Here is an 18,113-nt window from a genome sequence, read left to right as displayed (position 1 = left end):
TGAAAATTTCAGGTATTTCTCTGTAAATAGGGATGTTATTCCATTCAACAAGAATATTCATAATATTAGACATTATATTACATTATTATATCTACAAGTTATATTGTATTAATACAGCATAAATATATATTTTACAGATGTCTAGTGATCTTTGATAGTCTTCTTCTGATCTGGATATGTTTCAAAATACCATTTCTCGTATTCGTTCTTCATCTGTTCACGACGTGCAAAATATTTTGGATATCTAGCTTTCTCTAGAGGATGCCAATAATCCAACACACAGTCTGGAGTTTCGCCTTTTCGGCCATACGCTCCTCCTGAGGCTGAATTGGGATACGTCATTGGATGGTAATGTTGATTAGAGAAGAGTTCTTTTTCTCCTTCTTGTAACAAATATGTTGCGTAACGCATATCTTTTATATCTTTGTTTTTATCAAAACGTTCTCTCATTAATATAGCCTGGATCCTAGAAGTAAAAGAATAAAGTATAATTCACATGTATAGAGAATATAATTGCAAAATAATTATATTATTGATTATTATAAAGCAATTCAAATTAAAATAGTAATATAATAGTAATAGCTGAATAAAATTATATTAATGTTTTATTTTTTTATTGAATAGTTTATAAACTATAATTATCTACAGATAAATTGTGTTTTAATTACATTTTGTTTGCATTATGTCATTACTGTTTCTTCCTTAAGAATCTGAATTTGTTATTTTATGCATACAATAAAGTATAGAATTATACATATATGTATACACATACGACATGTGTAACTATCAGCTGATGTATACATACCTGTAATTTTCTATTTTATGATTCCAATCTCTTATGCAACGAATCGCACGTTTGTACAAGCTACATACTTTTTGTGAATGTGACACGAGCTCCGAGGGAAGATGTGCCATATTTTTATTTGAAGAGCTCGCACAATTCTCTCTTTTAAAACACTTTCTTGAAATATATATATGAGATTACATGAACAAAGCATAAACAAGTCCGAAACAAGTAGATCTATCTAATATTTATCAACGGACAACCGAAGCAACTGACATCTTGTGAAAATCAATAGAATTAGCATGATAACCAATCAATTTATCATATCGTTTTGTCCGAAATATGCTAAATTCCTCTAGGGAATTTTGCTACTGAATATTCTGACAACGAATCTAATAATTTAGCGATTTTGATTGGTCATAACATCACGCATTATTTTTCAACATTGCGTAATATTATACGCAAAATAGCTATAATAAATCAAATATTTATTTAATATATAATATTTATTTATTAAGTAATTTATTTTTATATTAATCCTTTTATTTAATATTTTAATTTTTATATTAATATTTATATTCATATTTACTTATTAAGTAATTTATTTTATCATATAATATTTATTTATTAAGTAATAGAAGTATTCGCGCTTGCTTTTACATAACAGAGAGGAAGAGAGAGAAAAGGAAAAACAAGTTGCGGACGAACGCGCGTTTTTCGCGAGTAGAACTAGAGACTTCCGGCGCGGGAAGAGCGACGGAAATGGACGGAAGTGCGACGGAAACGAGCGAACTCGCGTCGCCCCGGCGACATTGGACGACGGCGTTCGTCAACGAATATTGACAGGTGGATCTTTCTGTCACCGAGCGATTTTCGCTGATTTGCGAGGTATGTACACATGCTACTCGCGACCGCTTCGGCCGACAAATTTCACTGATCTGATCCATATCGAGCGACGTTACGTCCAATATGCTCGTTACATGCCATAATGACGCACGCACAATCGTACGCAACGCGATAAAGCCGACAAATCTTCGCCGGCGGATTATATCGCTCCGTTGTGTCGGACTTTAGTCGCGCCGGAGCGGGAATATGAAAGTGAAATTGAACGATACGCGACTGATACGTCAGGCGAATTATATAGTGAAACCGAATTATTTTTTTTCTTTCGCAGATTGACCCGGCCAAGCTCAGGATTCGCGCGAAGAGATGCCGCCGACGATGCCGCCCGACTCCCATCAAATTTCGCTGAAGATCATAGAAGCCATCAAGCAACATCCGGTGCTGTATTGTACAGAAGTGAAGGGCTTGTCGATTAAATTACAAGAGTTTAAGCAGAAAGTTTGGAAGCGCATCTCGGACGAGCTCGGACTAGATCGTACGATTTTATTTTCTTTCATGAATTGCACCATTGCGTTTATGTTATTGAGCTTAGATTATTAACGTTATTTGTTTGTTACAGCAATGTGGGTGAGATTGAAATGGAAAAATCTTAGGGACACCTATTGCCGTATCTTGAAATATAAGAATAAAACAGAAGAGGGTGTTAGAAGGAAAAAATGGATTTTTGAAGATCATTTGAGCTTTTTAAAATTCCCGTAAGTTTTTTTTTTTATAGAAGCAAAATATGATTAAGTTACATTTCCTTAATCGAGGATATTTTGATAGATACGAAGCAGATTATCAACCGCAATGTGTAGAACTGACTAAGGAATATATACAAGATATAAACTCAGGTGAAATTAGTTCTGAAGGTTTGCTGGAGCAATTGGAAGATCGAAATGACGAAGACTATAGCGAATACTTGGAGGTTATAGACGATACAGCAGCTGACCCAGTTGTGGTGGAACCTGAAGTAATAGAAACATTGGACAACAATGATGTGCAATTGGATACACAGAATATAGAAGTCGAACACGACATGACACAGCAAGACATTGATAGTTGTGTCCAACAGATACAGTCAAAGTATCGAAAGATACGTCCAAAACGAATGAAGGTCGATTATCCTCCATCAACTTCAGAAGCATCTAACTCTTATAATGTAATAAAGACCTCTTCCTTTAAAACTAATAATGGAAGTACAGTTGATACTGGTACAGTGTTTAGCCCTCTTTTCATAACCACTCCATTAACACCAAGTACACTTACCTCGCCTACAAAAAAATCGTGCAGTGCAAAGGATAATGATCCCAATTTCGAACAAGTTTACTTGGCTCCTGAGAGTAAGAGTAGTATAGAGCTATTTTTTGATAGCATGGCACAGACAGTAAAAAAGTTGCCACCAAAGGCGCAGGCAGATATCAAGATGAACATATGTAAGATTGTCACAGAAACAGAAATACAATATTCTGGCCAGAGCAAGCCACAAAGTACACAACAATTTGTAGCACCACCTGGTATGATACCTAAGTTGGTGTTGATTCCTTGTAACATGATAGATAATCAAAATGTTAAAGAGTAATTCATTTTTGTCAATTGCAATGTAAGTAATGTTAATAGATTTGATGCAATGACTGTTTTAAGATTATTTTAACTTTATTATAATGACAAAGATTATTCTCTACTTTTGTATAAATAAATTTAAACAAATATACTCAATGTAATAATAATAATTATCATTCAAATTGATTATTTCAACAAAAATTTTTTATTTCTTCATGTAAAGTTTAAGAATTGTTATATGAAAAAGCAAATAATATTATTCTCTAAAAATTTAATTTACATTAAAGAAAATGGTTTTTCTTACATGTAAGAGATATATTTATAATAAAATATTTATATTTTACATCAATTATAGATAAGTGTGTTATTTTTATAAAGAAATTTGTTATTGTATTTTGTAGAGAAAAATATTATTTTATTTTATTTACTAAAAAGATTATACATATATATTTCTTTTATTTTTTACTGTAGAGAAGAATTTATCAGATGAAATTTGCGATAAAATCTCAGAGTAAATATTGCTATCTGGAAAGATAATAATTGCAGTTGTGATTGTAATATAATATATGTATCATTAATAGCCAAGATTATCAATATATTTTTATATTCTGTTTTACAGATTAAGAAACTATATTAATGATAAAGAAAACTTTTATGAAAGATATATGTATCATTAAATATTATCAATATATTTTTATTGATAATATATATTCTGTTTTAGATTAAGAAACTATATATATTAGATAATGATGAAGAAAACTTATAAAAGATTTTATACATGTTTTGAACTTCAAAAATTACAAATGGAACACGTTAATAATAAGAGTGAAGAAGTAAAAAAAACTATTATCAAAATTGATCGTTCTATCTCGTCTCTTTTATGCGACTTTATATTTTCGATTTATATTATTTTTTATGAATGTTACTTTTTATTTTTCTAACAAAAGAAAAAAAAAGAACTTGTTAGTAAATCAGCTGTGTCTCATTATATTATTCTATATGTATCGATGTATTGATATATGCAGAGTTGATTTTTATAGCGCGGTAATTATCTTGCCAGATATAGTAATTTGATTTCATAAATACAGATAACTGATAAACGGTACAGATAACTGATAATGGTAATAAATAAATGTTTTTTTCTTTTGTTTTTTACTGTTATTATCATTCGGTATCACTGATAACCATGTTTCTTGAAATAAGAAAAGGTTAAGAAACGTTTGTTTATTCTCTGGTAACAGAGTTAGGAGTTGCAGACTTATCAACAAAAATGTTGCGACATTTGACATGCGGAAAAAGACATATCGATCTTTCGAAGCAATACTCGGCAATTCAATTCATAAATTCTAGAAAAAAGGTGCGGTATGTATATATATATTAGTTAAAGGTTAGCTAACTAAGACTTGCTAACTAAGATGATATTGATTTTATATGATAAAATGATTGAATTGAATGTATTAATTAATTTTCAGTTCTCCATTGAAATTATTTTTTTTTGAAGCGAATGTGTATGAATGTAATAATTGTTATTGTAATAATAATTGTAATTCTATAATACTTCATGAATCTCTTTTATTGTTATCATTACATTTACATAATACATTTTATTTTCTTTATTTTAAATATTTTACATAATTTTCTTTATTACTCATATATTTCTCTGTGTTGTATTTGCTTTTTGTATTTATATATAAAATGGAATATGTAGCTTTAAAAAAAAGAGAATTCTTTGAGATAAAAGTGAAAAACACTAATCTAAAACATACAGTATAAAATATAATAGAGACTCTTATCTTTTGCTATATGGTTTATTGTGCATAATTAATATTTGTTGTATAAAATTTATAGAGTTCGAAGATCAACGATGATGATCAAGATAGGAAAAAATATAGAGAATTTGTGGATACCACTAAAGGAGAAAGAGCATGGAAGAAGATGCGACAAGATTGGAACAGCTTAAAAAAATGTCTGTCATTTGACGGAAAATCTTCAAATTTTGAAGCTCTTTTCGAGAGAGCTGAAGTAATTCCTAATCATTGCGATGTACTCATTATTGGTGGCGGTGCAATAGGCAGTGCGATAGCATATTGGTTAAAACAGACTATGCATAAAGAAGAATTTCATGTTGTTGTAGTTGAAAAAGATCTCACAGTAATTATAAATATTAATTCATATGAATTTTTTAATCTTATCTCTGATATAGTATTTCTTTATTTCTTTTTTGATCAATAATAATTGAGAGTTTACATCTAATATATTGTAATTATATATATATATATTTTTTTATATTTTTCAGTATGCCAAAGCTTCTACAACTCTTTCAGTTGGTGGCTTGCGTCAACAATTTTCTCTTGAAGAAAATATTCAAATGTCTCTGTATGGTGCAGAATTCCTGCGAAATATTAATGAACATTTGGGTATTCCTGGGGAGCCACCTATTGACTTGAATTTCCACCCCTATGGTTACTTAGTTTTGGCCACCGAAGCGGGTGGTGAAACTTTAACAGAAAACTCTAAACTGCAGAATTCTTTAGGAGCAAAAAATGCAGTTCTTACTGCAGAAAAGTTGCAGCACATGTTTCCTTGGTTAAACACTGACGGGATTGCGGCAGGTTGTCTTGGACTGGAAAAAGAAGGATGGTTCGATCCATGGTCCCTCTTATGTGCTTTGAAAAAGAAGGCTAAACATTTAGGTACTCAATATGTTAATGCCGAAGTTAAGGCTTTTCAATATAATACGGTTCCAGGAGCTTTTGATACAAATATGAATCCTGTCCAACGATTAAATACTGTAGTTGTAAGTCCATGTTTATATATTTATAATAATCCTTATAAATATTAATAAAATATATCTTTATATATTTTATAATATATAATTTGATATATGTTTATAATATATAATATATAATTTTATATGTTTTTATAATTGAATTCAAATAGAGCACTCAATTTCGTGCATGTCTATCTATAAATTCTTATATAACTTATCAATTGTGAATCTAACATAATTTTTTAAATAGATAATATGTTTTTTTGTATTAGGTAAAAACGAATGATGGTGATATTAGACAAATACAATTTTGTAAGGCTATAATAGCTGCAGGCGCATTTAGTGGCGATGTAGCTGAAATGGCTGATATTGGAATAGGTGAAGAATTATTATCTGTACCTTTACCAGTGGTACCTAGGTAATTTTATTAATGATACATAAGTAATTCAAGTTTTTTCTTTTTGATATTATCTGTTATAATTAAAGATATAATTTTTTTTACAGAAAAAGATATGTATATTGTTTTCATTGCCCAGATGGACCTGGTTTAAACACACCTCTAACAATTGATCCTAGTGGTGCATATTTCAGGTATGAATCTATATACTGTATATTCTTGAGTTGTAATGTGTACTTTTGCATCAGAAGCAAAACAAAAATTCTTAATAAATAAATAAAATTATTAAATTTATGAAAAGAGTAACATTTTATAAATACATTTTAAATGATTTGTAGGAGAGATGGTCTCGGAGGCAATTATATTAGCGGAAAATCACCAGAATTGGACGAAGAGCCATCAATAGATAACTTAGATGTCGATCATGATTTCTTTGACAATAAAATATGGCCTATACTCGCTCACAGAGTACCATCATTTGAAAATTTAAAGGTATTTCTCATAAATATATAATAAAATAAACATACCTGTAAAGGAAACATAAAAACGCGCTGATAAAGTTAATGAATTATATATATTTTCATTCTTACACAAATATGGACAATGTATATATAAATATAAAAATTAAATTATTAATACATCAAAAGTATATATTTCTTTTTAAAAATATATATTTATATTTTTAACAGGTGAAATCTTCGTGGGCTGGATACTACGAGTATAATACATTTGACGAAAACGGCATTATTGGTCAGCATCCTCATCATAAGAATTTATACATAGCGACTGGTTTCAGTGGACATGGTATTCAAAAGGCACCTGCAGTAGGACGCGCAATGTCAGAGCTAATCTTTCATGATCGTTTTATAAATATAGATTTGTCGAAATTAAGTTTCGACAGATTTTTAAGATCGGAACCTATGAGAGAAGCTAATGTGTTTTAAAGTTTCTGGAAATAGAAAAATGTCTTTTTTTTACTTGAATGTGTATTATACATGTATCATATATATTTTAGTATATATATATATATATATATATATATATATATATATATATTTATATACATATGTATATACAATGACAATATAAAACCTAATCTAGAATAATAATAGTTCTATATTCTATAAATGAAGAGATGATTAATCTATTTAAATGATAAAATTTTTAACCCTTTGCACTCCAGCTAATTTTGTCATATGGTCTACCAGCAAGGCATTTTTGTAAAATCTCTAGTGAATATTAAAAAATTATTATATCAAATAAATTCCAGATTTTTATTGTCGCTACTGTTCTCAGTATCATAAATAATTTCATTATAAAGTGTATATCGCTATAGCGGCGCCTATGTGCAAAAGATTAATTTACAAACGTAATAATAATATTGTTATAAAATATATGATAATATATGATACGTGTATTCAATAATTCATTATCATCATTTTAAAATCGTGTGACTCGTAGTTTTATGACAATACAGATAAAATTTGTCCGATATATACAGCAGCACTTTCTTCGCCTATGCTTTGTAATATATTTTGCAGGTCACTGAGAGATATATTGGTTTGTATCTACAAAAAAGTAAATTATATAGTAAATTATATACATAGTTTAATTATATTTATTTCAGTAAGAATGCATGCATTCATAACAAAAAACAGAATAGTATATATGAAACGCTTGACAAAGAAAATAAAAGAACTTACAGCAATATAATTCAAAAGGAGTAATGTTGAACTGGATGAACTTTCTTCAAAGTTATTAAATAAATTTTCAAAATTCAAATGACGGGCTAATTTCTTCCATCCTTTTGTCTCATCTAGGATATCTGCTAATTGTTTTTCCTGGACTGCATCCATCCAAACTTTTTGTGTATCATCAATATTTTCCTCTTTACACTTAATTGCTCCTAATGATGTATCATTTTGATTGGAAACAAGTTGTAGAATCTGCAATGAAATAATTTTCCTCATAACTTTTTCTATATAATTTTATAATGATAAGATGTGGAATATATCTCTCTTTGCATACATCTGGTTTGTTTGAAGCCAAGTCGAAAGATGATTGTCCGATGGATTCTTTCATGTTTTCATCGTCCGAGTGTATTTCAGTTTTTATATTTTGTACTTGGTCCCCTTCAATCTATCATGAAAATACAATTACATATAATGAACTACTTCTATATGTATATATAAAATATGGTTTATTTCACATAATCATTATAGACATACGTTGCTTGGCTCACGATTAAAATTCCTTATGTATGGATCAGCGCCATATTTCAATAGAAGGGCACATATTTCTTTTGCTTTCATCCCAGGCGTAACTACTGCAGTATGCAATGCTGTATTTCCACTGAAGTTTCTTTTGTTAACATCTATTTTGGTCTGTAAGAATCAACAGTATACTATAATATTTTTGATATAGAAAAGAGAAGATATGTTTCTGATAAATATTAAATTTTACATTTTTTAACAGCAATTCCACTATATCTTTATGACCTCCTTCGACTGCGATATGTAAAGCTGTTCTTCCATACGACATATCGGTATTATTTACATCTGCACCAGCTTTAATCAGAGAACATACTGCATAGTATGAACCTGCTTCAGCAGCTAATTGCAAAGGTGTCCACCCTAAATCTGTATTTGTTTCAATGTTGATTTTTTCTTCAGCCAATAAAACATCAATACTTGCTTTTGCTTCTGGAACTAAAAAAAATGTATTTCTTATTATAAGTATATATTATCTATTATTTTTTACTATTATTTATAAATCTTAAACATTTCTATTCTCATTTCTATTTCTATTTGTCAGATTTTTCTTAAAGAGTAATTGATTTAAAAATAAAATGAAATATTTTTAAATTAATACATACATTTAACAGCTCTGTGCAATGGCATTTGCCCATAATGATCTGATATATTTGGATCTGCACCAAGTATAAGTAATGCGTTTGTAATTTCCGCATGTTCTTGTGAAACAGCATAATGCAATGGTGTCTATGGCATATAATGTAATAATTAAAAAATAATTCTTGTAATTATTAAAACGAGATATATATTATAGGCAAAGCATCAAAAAAGCTAACCTTGCCAGAACTATTTTGAATATTTACTAACTCTTCACTCTTTGTTCTTACAAAACTCATAAGCATTAAGATACGTTTTATAACATCTTTTTGTCCATATCGGAGTGCATAATGTAGCGGCGAATCACCATAAGTTGTTCTGTCTTTTAACATATTTACTATAATATCTTTAGATTTATCTGGATTTGCTTTAATTCTCTTTATTGTATCGATAATAACATTTTTGGCAAACATTTCATTATCCTGTAAAAACAAAATTCAAAATAACAACATTGATGCAACAATAAGATAGCAATTATGAATTTATAAATTATAATTAATTATAATATAACAGTTATATATTATTTTTATAAACTATATATTGGAATTAAAGTTTACCTTTTTACTCGGTGCTCCATCATAAGTTAATTTATTTTCTTCACTTTGGGCTAATAAATTCTCATATACTGTAAAATTTAAATTACATTGAATAACATGTGATATATTTTTTTAAGATGTACTTGAAACTAGTAAATCTTTCTCTATGTATAAGTTTGACACTTACAATCTAAATTTATGTGATCAACAAACTCCTTGAACTCACTCGAAGAGCATTTATCCTCTAACATCTTTTTTATTTCTTTAGAAATTTCGGTACTATCATTGTTTGAAGGTACATTCATTAATGGTGTATTCATTAACGGCGTATCTAGATTAAACGCCATTTGTGCCAATTCCTCGCTATTCGAATGAGAGACTCGCGTTCTTTTCCTACCTGAAATTGTAAAATCATAAGTATTATATCGAGAAAAGAAAAACATTCGAAAAAAAATAAAACAAAATAGAAAATAGGATGTGATAAATAAATGTGATTAATTAAATAAATAATAATAAAATAATTAATTTATTAATTGTAATTAATTTACCAATCATGCGATCGCTAGGTTTATATGTAAACTTGATTGGTTCTGAACAATCTGAATCTGAAGGACGTTCCAACTGTATAAAGACTTCTCTCGGTGAAGTAATATATAGATCCTTGTATGGTGGAGTTCTAGAAATACACAATATAATTAATTATGAATGTATAATTAATATGATTAATCATGAAGGAAAATAAATAATTTCAAGCACAATATACATACCGAAATACCATGGCATATTGATGGTGAACGTCTAGTTCCGAGAAACGACCATAATCAGTCCAGACCTCAATGTCATCGTCATTTAGTTCGAAAAATTTTATTTTTATATTTTCTATAATATGAAATACATGTTTTTTTTTACATATTTTTACATGTACACGTTACCGCGATAATGTGGTATATCATAGTCAGAAATATCAAATTATTAATCACAAACTTACTTTTTGAAACTTTCTCTACAAGTATGAACACTTCTTCTCCACCTTCACAACTACTGGTATACTTGTCAATTCTACATATTTTAAGTTCCCCTGTTAACGCGCTTTCTATTAAAAACATATTACAACTTATTGAACATTTTCATCGTTTGAATAATGAAAACAATAAATTTGAAAATTTTTCTAAAAAAATTTTTCTAAAAAAAAAAGAAATTTTATTTTGATAAATTATTTAAACTTACTTAAATTATTGATAGGATTGCTATAAACTGGTGTTGTAATTGATCTCATGACATTATGTTGATCTTTGATAAATGCTTGAAAACAAAGAGTAACTGTATTTAAATTTATAATCTTCTGATAACGTTCTGCATCAGCTTTAATCTGTAATTGATGTAAAAAATTTAATTGCCATTTTTCTTTGGAAAAGAATAAAAATGTATGTCTAATTATATAACAATTTCAAAGTAATAAAAGGTATTAAAATCTACCTGTGCATCGTCACGAAGACTAAGAGTAGCATTAAAATTTGAACGTTTACGTTCCTCTAAAACTTCTGCACGTAATTTTCGTACTATTTCGTCTTTAATATTTTTTCTTGCAGTATGTATTATTCCCATACTATGGAATCTGAAGTAGAAACATGCATCCATATAGTACACTAATAAATACATAGATCAATTGTGTTTGCAATGTTAGACAGAAAATACAAACATACTCAGCAGTAAAATCGTTTGCAGATGAAACTTCTATATCATGCGGGTCATCTATATCTGTGGTACCCATACGTTTCACTAATCTATGAGCATGTGGTGTATGTTCGTCGTCCGTTGTAACCAATGTGCATCGTATTATTGCTTTATCCAAAAAATTATGTAACTAAAAGTACAAAAAAATAGCAAATAAATAACACTGCATAAAGAAAATCATGTATATAAATATATTAATAATTTTATTTGCACAGAGAATTTAATTTATACTTACTTGGACTGTTGGTACATTATTTTTATTCCGTCTACGTCCATTTGATGCACCCAACAAACTTCCATGTGTCCCTACCATTTCAGATTTATATCTGAATCTAAATTTATCCATTGGATGTACCAAAATATTAATGTATGGTTCACCAAGTACTTGTACTAATAAGATAAAAAAGTTTGATATATTCTCTTTAAGTAAGAATTATCAGATATCTTAGGCAAGCTGATTTAAAATATATACCTGAAGCATTAGTTAAATTGATATAATTATCTGTGATATGCATAGGCGACGAAGATGTTGACATGGGTGATGTAATACTCATATTTCCCTGAGATCCACTATATGGGCTTAGACCACCTGTACTGCCCATCAATGTTAAATCTGAAAGGAGAAAATATATAAAATTTCAATATTCTATTAGATCCATAATTAATTCTTTATATATACATACGATATATTAGTAAATATGTTAACTTTCTATATATGTATATACGAAACTTGTTTTAATAATTATAATAATGTACAAAAATAATAGTATATAAATATTTTCTTAAACTAAAATTTTCAATATATTGAAATATCACATATGAAAAGACAACGCGAATGAAGGATATTCGAAAATGTTCAAGAACACAGCAGACTTATAACAATATTATTCCGAATATGACTGTAGCACAAAATATGACATGATAATTTTTTATACCTTGATATTTATTATGATCGCTTGTGACACGAAAACAATTAATATTTATATTTTTAAATCAATCTATATATCGACAGAGCAAGCGGAAACATGTAATCACGTGTCACGATGTGTCAAACAAGCGATTGATAATGACACAATAATTATATGTACAATAATAATTTTTAATAATTAATAATTTTTCTGTAACATTTGTGAATGAAACACTCGCGCTCGTATTACCGTTGAATGGAAAGTACGACGGGTCCGCCTCATTATCCATAATACCACTGGATGTCAACATACTCCGCATCGCCATGTTAAAATTCTCGTACGCATCGGGCATATTGGCGATTACTTTCCTCATGAATATTAAACGAGTGTGCGATCGACAGATGCATCAAATTAAGAAATTAATTCGCTCAGCTGTTACCGCGAGTACGATCAAATGTCGCAGGACAAATAAAATTTGAGAGTCTCGTCTCCGATAATGTTGGGATGCACGACGTTCGTTACTCACCAAACGCACGTAATCAACTGCTTCAATACCGGAATAATGCGTTAATCAAAGTACAATTTAATGACTAGTATCGCGGGTTCTTCCCCGGGAATATGACGTGACGACCAATCAGCATATATCATGGGTTTCCCTGAGTAGGCATGTGCTCACGTTGTAGAATGCCCTGGCAAAACGCATTTAGGAATTTCCCATAATCCTCTTTTTTCGATCTATCTACGATATTTCGATTTATAATATTATTTTTACTAATCTCGTGCGAAATTATCATAATCTATCATTTATAGACTATCATAGTTTTCATATATATTTTCTATATTTTGAAATCTTGTAAAAGAATCATACCTACTAATGAATTCCGAAGTGCCTATTGAATATTATTTAGATGATTAATATAAGGCTCTTATTGTAATATTTTAATTTTCTTCTTCTTCTTCTTTTATAGATATCTTTCTCTTTTCTTTAAGATGTAAAGTAGTCATATTTTTTATTTTTTATCCTTTTTTTCTAATTTAATGAAAATTCCAGGTGATATATATTTTATATTATAAATCCAATATCTATTGGAATTTTTCATTAGATAATGAAGCCAGTTAATTAAAGCGAAGACGAATTTGGATAGACCAGGTAAATCCATTTGTATTGACGGCCCTGATTCTGCGAGTTCTTGATTTAAACTATAAAATACAAAGTAAAGATATTTTGAGTTCTGATTAACAAAGTCAATATTAGTACAATTGATCAGATTATGTAGGTGAAAAATCACACTTAATTTTATTATATGATGCTCTTAATTATTGCAAAAATGACCGTATAAAGATTTTTTTAAAAAGCAGAGGACTAATATAATAAAATTAAAAAAAATGACAATAAAAAAATAAAATATTGATTATATTGTGCATAATTATGAGATACATATCGTAAATATTTTTAATTATTGATAATTTTCCAAATTTCCACTCCTACATATGTCATTATAATATCTTTGATCCTTGTTAAAATTAAATCACATTAAAATATAAATTTTTATAAAATATAATTTTTTTCAATATTTTTTGCACACACACAAATTATAATTTATATTATAATTGTAAAATATATAGATCAGAAATAATTGTATGCTAATTTTGGACTTGAAAATATGCTTGTCTTTATCCCAGAGGAAGATAATCCAGAATTAATTCATAAAGTAGATGCGATTATGAACTTACTATTTTGTTTTCAGGCGCTTGTTTATGGCTTGTTTATGCGCATTCTAGCAAGATAACGATGTTTCAAGATGTCGTTAGCAAATGCCTATGACAGCCTATTCAGAATATTCCACTACACTCTTGCAAAGCTCTATTAAAATATTATGTGGGAGGGGAACTGATAATGCGAACATATATATCAACACCTTTGCCGCGGAGACCAAGACACAGTTCACAGAAACATTTTCTTCGCAGACATTCAATCAACAACAGTCCAGTAGCAATGTCGACTAAAAATGAAAAGATCGGGATAATTGGCAGGTAAAATAATTGATTATAATTAACATATTTGCAAGTTATAATTAAGGGAATAACGTTCGTTTCTGCTTTCAATTGTCGCATGATCGAATTATTATTTTATAACTTTTCAACATGCGTTGTATCGCTGATAAGCTTATATAGTATCTTAAAGTAATCATTCAAGGTCATTGAAAAATTATTTTTAGCATGAAAAATTGACTTTTTCTCTCATAATTTTCTTTGATTTCCAATTCTTTTTTTAAACTATTTAACAAAATTATCATTTTCATATATTCAGTCTATTTTTAAATTACTATTTCAGTAATAATCAAAATAGTTGGCAATATAAAGATTAGTATAAAAATAACATTTATGAGATATTGAAGATACAAAATGTAAATTTTAACATTTCCATTCAACCTTCACGATAACCATTAGCTTAGAAAAAAACTGTAATTTTTTTTTCCATTAATGTAAATCACGAGATAGCGAATAAATGAGATAAACTGATAGATAAAAATGATAGTTATATCTGATACATAGAATGATGATAAGTTAAAAAAAGAGATGCAAAAGAATGAATTATCTAAAAATTGAATATACAACTTAGGCAGAAAAAAACCACACAGTATAGATGTCGAAAAAAATAAGAATATTAGAAATAATAGCAGTACAGTATTGAATCGTAATTATCAACAAACATTAATAAGTCCGCAAAAAAATAAGTTACAAATAATTATCACAAAAAGCGCATCAATACAAGAGATTAAATTCGCAAACGTTTCGATCCAATCCAGATCCTTTTCAATGCTGACACAATATTAATATAAAAAATGTAAGTGAATTAAAATAATAATATAGAAAAAATTTGGTCGCTCGCAACGGATAACAGACAAATTCAAACTGAGATCCAAAATGCTCAAGTAAATATTCATAGTCGGTATCGATAATACATACATATGAGATAAACACGCCCATATTAGCTTCCGAAATTTATAATTAAGAAATAAATGAATTGTAATCATTTATTTCTTAATTATTCAATGTTTGTTGATTCAATACTGTACTGCTATTATTTCTAATATTCTTATTTTTTCGACATCTATACTGTGTGGTTTTTTTCTGCCTAAGTTGTATATTCAATTTTTAGATTTTTTCTTGTAACCACCACATTGACTGAATTTTTTATTTTGATTTAGAATGAATTATACTTTATAATCTATTTTTTTTTCAATTTTAGTATAAGTATTTTTTATGTATGTATAAGTATTCTTAAAGAGTATATATAAGTATTCCTTCATGCATGTATAAATATTTGTAAAGAGCACTCTCTATAAAAATAATAAATTTTTATATCACAGTATTAATTATTCAACATCAATATACAAAATTATAATTTTATTGATTACATTATGCCATTTATTTCAAGTTAATTATATTAAATTACTATCTTTTGTGAGAAGAATGATATAATTTTCAAATATCTGTACTGTTTTGTAATAAGCTATACTTAAGATAAGATAATACGCTCGAAAACAATATTTTTTATAGTTATATCTGATACAGAATGACCTAATCTTTTCGTGATTATTAATGATTTTTATATAATACACTCATTTTTCATAACACAATAAAACTAATATTGACAAATATAAAATGCAAAGATTATTTGAAATTGATTGAGTATTAAAATATCTTTTTTCGTGAAATTAATCGATTACCTTATATTAATATTTATTTCAGCGGCTTAATTGGACGTAGCTGGGCTATGCTTTTCGCCAGCGTAGGATATCAAGTAACCATTTACGATATCGTTCAAGATCAAATTAAAAATGCGTTGGAAGATATTCATCAACAGTTGAAACGCCTTGAAGCTGGCGGTCTTCTCCGGGGTACACTAACTGCGGACCAGCAATTTCAACTGATAAAAGGTCTATTTTTTATCTTGTGATTTCCTATCGCAATAATTATTATCGCTGTGGACAATTAAATTACATTGATTTCATATCGAGAGATTTAAAACAACAGTAGACTTCATATTTTTGATATGGTAGGATAGCGGTCAAAGAATTTTATTCGAACATTCCTTTATAGGATCTTCTGATCTGGCGGAAGTTGTAAAAGATGCAAAATTGATTCAAGAATGTGTGCCAGAAAATCTTTCGTTAAAATTGAAACTCTACAACGATCTCGACAAAGTCGTCGACGACAAAGTAATCTTGTCCTCTTCGACGTCTACGTTTCGTCCATCTCTTTTCAGCGAGAAGCTGAAACATCGTGAGCAGATCATAGTCTCTCATCCTGTACGTATTTCCAGACTCTTAGCAAATATGATATTAAAATTTTTTCTGGCAAATCTTTATATAATAATATGATACGTTTATGTCTAAAAATTTACATATTTAGTTATAAAATTTATATAAAAAAAATTAAGATTAACTCATAAATCTCAACACATAACAAATATTTATTTTTGCTAAACAAATTAATTTTATTTTATTGACTCTAAATAAATTAGGAAAGATATTAATTATTAATAAGATTAGATAATCATTAAAAATGTCATAAATAATATTTATGTAGATTATTATTTATATCAGAAATTATATTTAAATTATTATTATTATGCAACGATACGCAGGTAAATCCCCCTTATTATGTGCCATTGGTAGAGGTAGTACCAGCACCATGGACGCGTTCCGATATTCCCGAGAAAACAAAAGCCATCATGACCGAAATTGGTCAAAAACCTGTTGTCTTTAGTAGGGAGATTGATGGTTTCGCACTTAACAGAATACAGTATGTAAGATATTGTCCATACAAAATATTTTTAAACATTTGTTATCATTCAACACTTGATATATCTAAAAAGATCATATTAACAGATATGCGATATTAAACGAAGCCTGGAGATTGGTAGCTGATGGAGTGTTAAGTGCAAAGGATATTGATGCGGTAATGAGTGAAGGTCTCGGAATGCGTTATGCTTTTCTTGGTGCTTTTGAGGCTGCGCATTTAAATGCTGAAGGTAAATATTCAAATACAAAGAGAGCTATTATTAAGCTTCTACACTATAAAAAGAAACAAACAAAATGGCTTTTCTCATAGATATTCAATTTATGTTGTTAATATATAAAATATATTGTTTTATAGGAATGAAGAAATATTGCGAAACGTATAACAAATCAATCTATGATGTCAGTATGACTTTCGGACCAGTACCAAAATTTGTGGGCGAGATGGCGGAAAAAATCAGCAATGAATTGAACGAGATGTGTCCACTTGATAAATTAAAGGAAAGACGAGCATGGCGCGATACCGCTTTGACAAAATTATCTATACTCAAGAAAGAATTAAATAAGATCAAACAGTAAAAAGATACTTATTTCATGCAATGTGCTACTATTAAAGCTTGTTTCGTTAAAGCATTTTAAAAACAGTTTTATATATAATTTTATATATAAACAGTTTTATATATAACAAAATAATTTGACTAAAAGAAAAATATTATTCTGACTGTAGAAATTAAATGAAATTGCAATAAATCATATATTTGTTGTTTGACATCTACCAATCTCCATGCCCTGAATTTTAATTTTTTAAAAATTAATTTTGTC

The 18,113-nt window shown here is 28.5% G+C and overlaps 5 protein-coding genes across 10 annotated transcripts; 3 read left to right on the top strand and 2 right to left on the bottom strand.

Moving 5' to 3' along the window:
* Window position 1: 1 nt before the first annotated feature.
* LOC105257472 (NADH dehydrogenase [ubiquinone] 1 beta subcomplex subunit 9) lies at window positions 2-1,016 on the bottom strand. Its single transcript, XM_011268111.3, has 2 exons — window positions 806-1,016; window positions 2-466 (listed from the first exon to the last, which is right to left on the bottom strand). The coding sequence occupies exons 1-2, from the start codon at window positions 913-915 to the stop codon at window positions 142-144; spliced, it is 435 nt and encodes a 144-aa protein (XP_011266413.1). The 5' UTR covers window positions 916-1,016; the 3' UTR covers window positions 2-141.
* A 485-nt stretch (window positions 1,017-1,501) lies between these two features.
* LOC105257471 (transcription factor Adf-1-like) lies at window positions 1,502-3,353 on the top strand. Its single transcript, XM_011268110.3, has 4 exons — window positions 1,502-1,672; window positions 1,959-2,162; window positions 2,247-2,382; window positions 2,453-3,353. Exons 2-4 carry the CDS (start codon window positions 1,994-1,996, stop codon window positions 3,246-3,248), a joined length of 1,101 nt encoding a protein of 366 aa, XP_011266412.1. The 5' UTR covers window positions 1,502-1,672; window positions 1,959-1,993; the 3' UTR covers window positions 3,249-3,353.
* An 872-nt stretch (window positions 3,354-4,225) lies between these two features.
* Window positions 4,226-7,378, top strand: LOC105257469 (FAD-dependent oxidoreductase domain-containing protein 1-like). 4 transcript variants are annotated; one of them, XM_011268108.3, is made up of 8 exons: window positions 4,226-4,273; window positions 4,471-4,586; window positions 5,078-5,380; window positions 5,526-6,026; window positions 6,272-6,417; window positions 6,504-6,590; window positions 6,735-6,888; window positions 7,086-7,378. In XM_011268108.3, the coding sequence occupies exons 2-8, from the start codon at window positions 4,500-4,502 to the stop codon at window positions 7,338-7,340; spliced, it is 1,533 nt and encodes a 510-aa protein (XP_011266410.1). In that variant the 5' UTR covers window positions 4,226-4,273; window positions 4,471-4,499; the 3' UTR covers window positions 7,341-7,378. The 4 variants fall into 4 exon arrangements, with proteins under 4 accessions (XP_011266410.1, XP_011266409.1, XP_011266408.1 ...); XM_011268107.3 differs by having other exon boundaries at window positions 4,266-4,350; window positions 7,086-7,377; XM_011268106.3 differs by lacking the exon at window positions 4,226-4,273 and having other exon boundaries at window positions 4,374-4,586; window positions 7,086-7,377.
* Window positions 7,379-7,561: 183 nt separating this feature from the next.
* LOC105257468 (nuclear factor NF-kappa-B p100 subunit) lies at window positions 7,562-13,414 on the bottom strand. 3 transcript variants are annotated; one of them, XM_011268103.3, is made up of 19 exons: window positions 13,352-13,414; window positions 12,733-13,222; window positions 12,048-12,188; window positions 11,811-11,965; window positions 11,545-11,705; window positions 11,318-11,456; window positions 11,069-11,210; window positions 10,830-10,934; window positions 10,609-10,720; window positions 10,390-10,517; window positions 10,029-10,238; window positions 9,863-9,930; window positions 9,485-9,727; window positions 9,272-9,395; window positions 8,860-9,104; window positions 8,625-8,780; window positions 8,425-8,535; window positions 8,100-8,342; window positions 7,562-7,964 (listed from the first exon to the last, which is right to left on the bottom strand). In XM_011268103.3, exons 2-19 carry the CDS (start codon window positions 12,854-12,856, stop codon window positions 7,860-7,862), a joined length of 2,712 nt encoding a protein of 903 aa, XP_011266405.1. In that variant the 5' UTR covers window positions 12,857-13,222; window positions 13,352-13,414; the 3' UTR covers window positions 7,562-7,859. The 3 variants fall into 3 exon arrangements, with proteins under 3 accessions (XP_011266405.1, XP_011266406.1, XP_025269363.1); XM_011268104.3 differs by having other exon boundaries at window positions 13,010-13,222; XM_025413578.1 differs by lacking the exons at window positions 12,733-13,222; window positions 13,352-13,414 and adding an exon at window positions 12,259-12,278.
* A 913-nt stretch (window positions 13,415-14,327) lies between these two features.
* LOC105257467 (lambda-crystallin homolog) lies at window positions 14,328-17,955 on the top strand. The gene is made up of 6 exons (XM_011268102.3): window positions 14,328-14,517; window positions 16,240-16,427; window positions 16,591-16,799; window positions 17,138-17,295; window positions 17,382-17,524; window positions 17,650-17,955. Exons 1-6 carry the CDS (start codon window positions 14,381-14,383, stop codon window positions 17,868-17,870), a joined length of 1,056 nt encoding a protein of 351 aa, XP_011266404.2. The 5' UTR covers window positions 14,328-14,380; the 3' UTR covers window positions 17,871-17,955.
* The last annotated feature ends 158 nt before the right edge of the window (window positions 17,956-18,113 follow it).

Source organism: Camponotus floridanus, unplaced genomic scaffold (assembly GCF_003227725.1).
Source record: "Camponotus floridanus strain SB8 unplaced genomic scaffold, Cflo_v7.5 scaffold69, whole genome shotgun sequence".
NCBI lineage: Eukaryota > Metazoa > Arthropoda > Insecta > Hymenoptera > Formicidae > Camponotus > Camponotus floridanus.
This window is presented reverse-complemented; position numbering and strand designations above follow the sequence as displayed.

What these genes read in the sequence shown, in the direction of transcription:
- LOC105257472 (XM_011268111.3), bottom strand. Translation starts at nt 915, where the DNA reads ATGGCACATCTTCCCTCGGAGCTCGTGTCACATTCACAAAAAGTATGT. An exon ending in CATAAAATAGAAAATTACAG is followed by an intron (nt 467 to 805) that starts GTATGTATACAT and finishes TTTTACTTCTAG; the next exon opens with GATCCAGGCTATATTAATGA.
- LOC105257471 (XM_011268110.3), top strand. Translation starts at nt 1,994, where the DNA reads ATGCCGCCGACGATGCCGCCCGACTCCCATCAAATTTCGCTGAAGATC. An exon ending in GGACGAGCTCGGACTAGATC is followed by an intron (nt 2,163 to 2,246) that starts GTACGATTTTAT and finishes TGTTTGTTACAG; the next exon opens with CAATGTGGGTGAGATTGAAA. An exon ending in TTGAGCTTTTTAAAATTCCC is followed by an intron (nt 2,383 to 2,452) that starts GTAAGTTTTTTT and finishes ATATTTTGATAG; the next exon opens with ATACGAAGCAGATTATCAAC.
- LOC105257469 (XM_011268108.3), top strand. Translation starts at nt 4,500, where the DNA reads ATGTTGCGACATTTGACATGCGGAAAAAGACATATCGATCTTTCGAAG. An exon ending in TAGTTGAAAAAGATCTCACA is followed by an intron (nt 5,381 to 5,525) that starts GTAATTATAAAT and finishes TATATTTTTCAG; the next exon opens with TATGCCAAAGCTTCTACAAC. An exon ending in CCTAGTGGTGCATATTTCAG is followed by an intron (nt 6,591 to 6,734) that starts GTATGAATCTAT and finishes AATGATTTGTAG; the next exon opens with GAGAGATGGTCTCGGAGGCA.
- LOC105257468 (XM_011268103.3), bottom strand. Translation starts at nt 12,856, where the DNA reads ATGAGGAAAGTAATCGCCAATATGCCCGATGCGTACGAGAATTTTAAC. An exon ending in ATGGAGCACCGAGTAAAAAG is followed by an intron (nt 9,728 to 9,862) that starts GTAAACTTTAAT and finishes TTGTTTTTACAG; the next exon opens with GATAATGAAATGTTTGCCAA. An exon ending in TCCTTTTGAATTATATTGCT is followed by an intron (nt 7,965 to 8,099) that starts GTAAGTTCTTTT and finishes ACTTTTTTGTAG; the next exon opens with ATACAAACCAATATATCTCT.
- LOC105257467 (XM_011268102.3), top strand. Translation starts at nt 14,381, where the DNA reads ATGCGAACATATATATCAACACCTTTGCCGCGGAGACCAAGACACAGT. An exon ending in AGATCATAGTCTCTCATCCT is followed by an intron (nt 16,800 to 17,137) that starts GTACGTATTTCC and finishes AACGATACGCAG; the next exon opens with GTAAATCCCCCTTATTATGT. An exon ending in TGCGCATTTAAATGCTGAAG is followed by an intron (nt 17,525 to 17,649) that starts GTAAATATTCAA and finishes ATTGTTTTATAG; the next exon opens with GAATGAAGAAATATTGCGAA.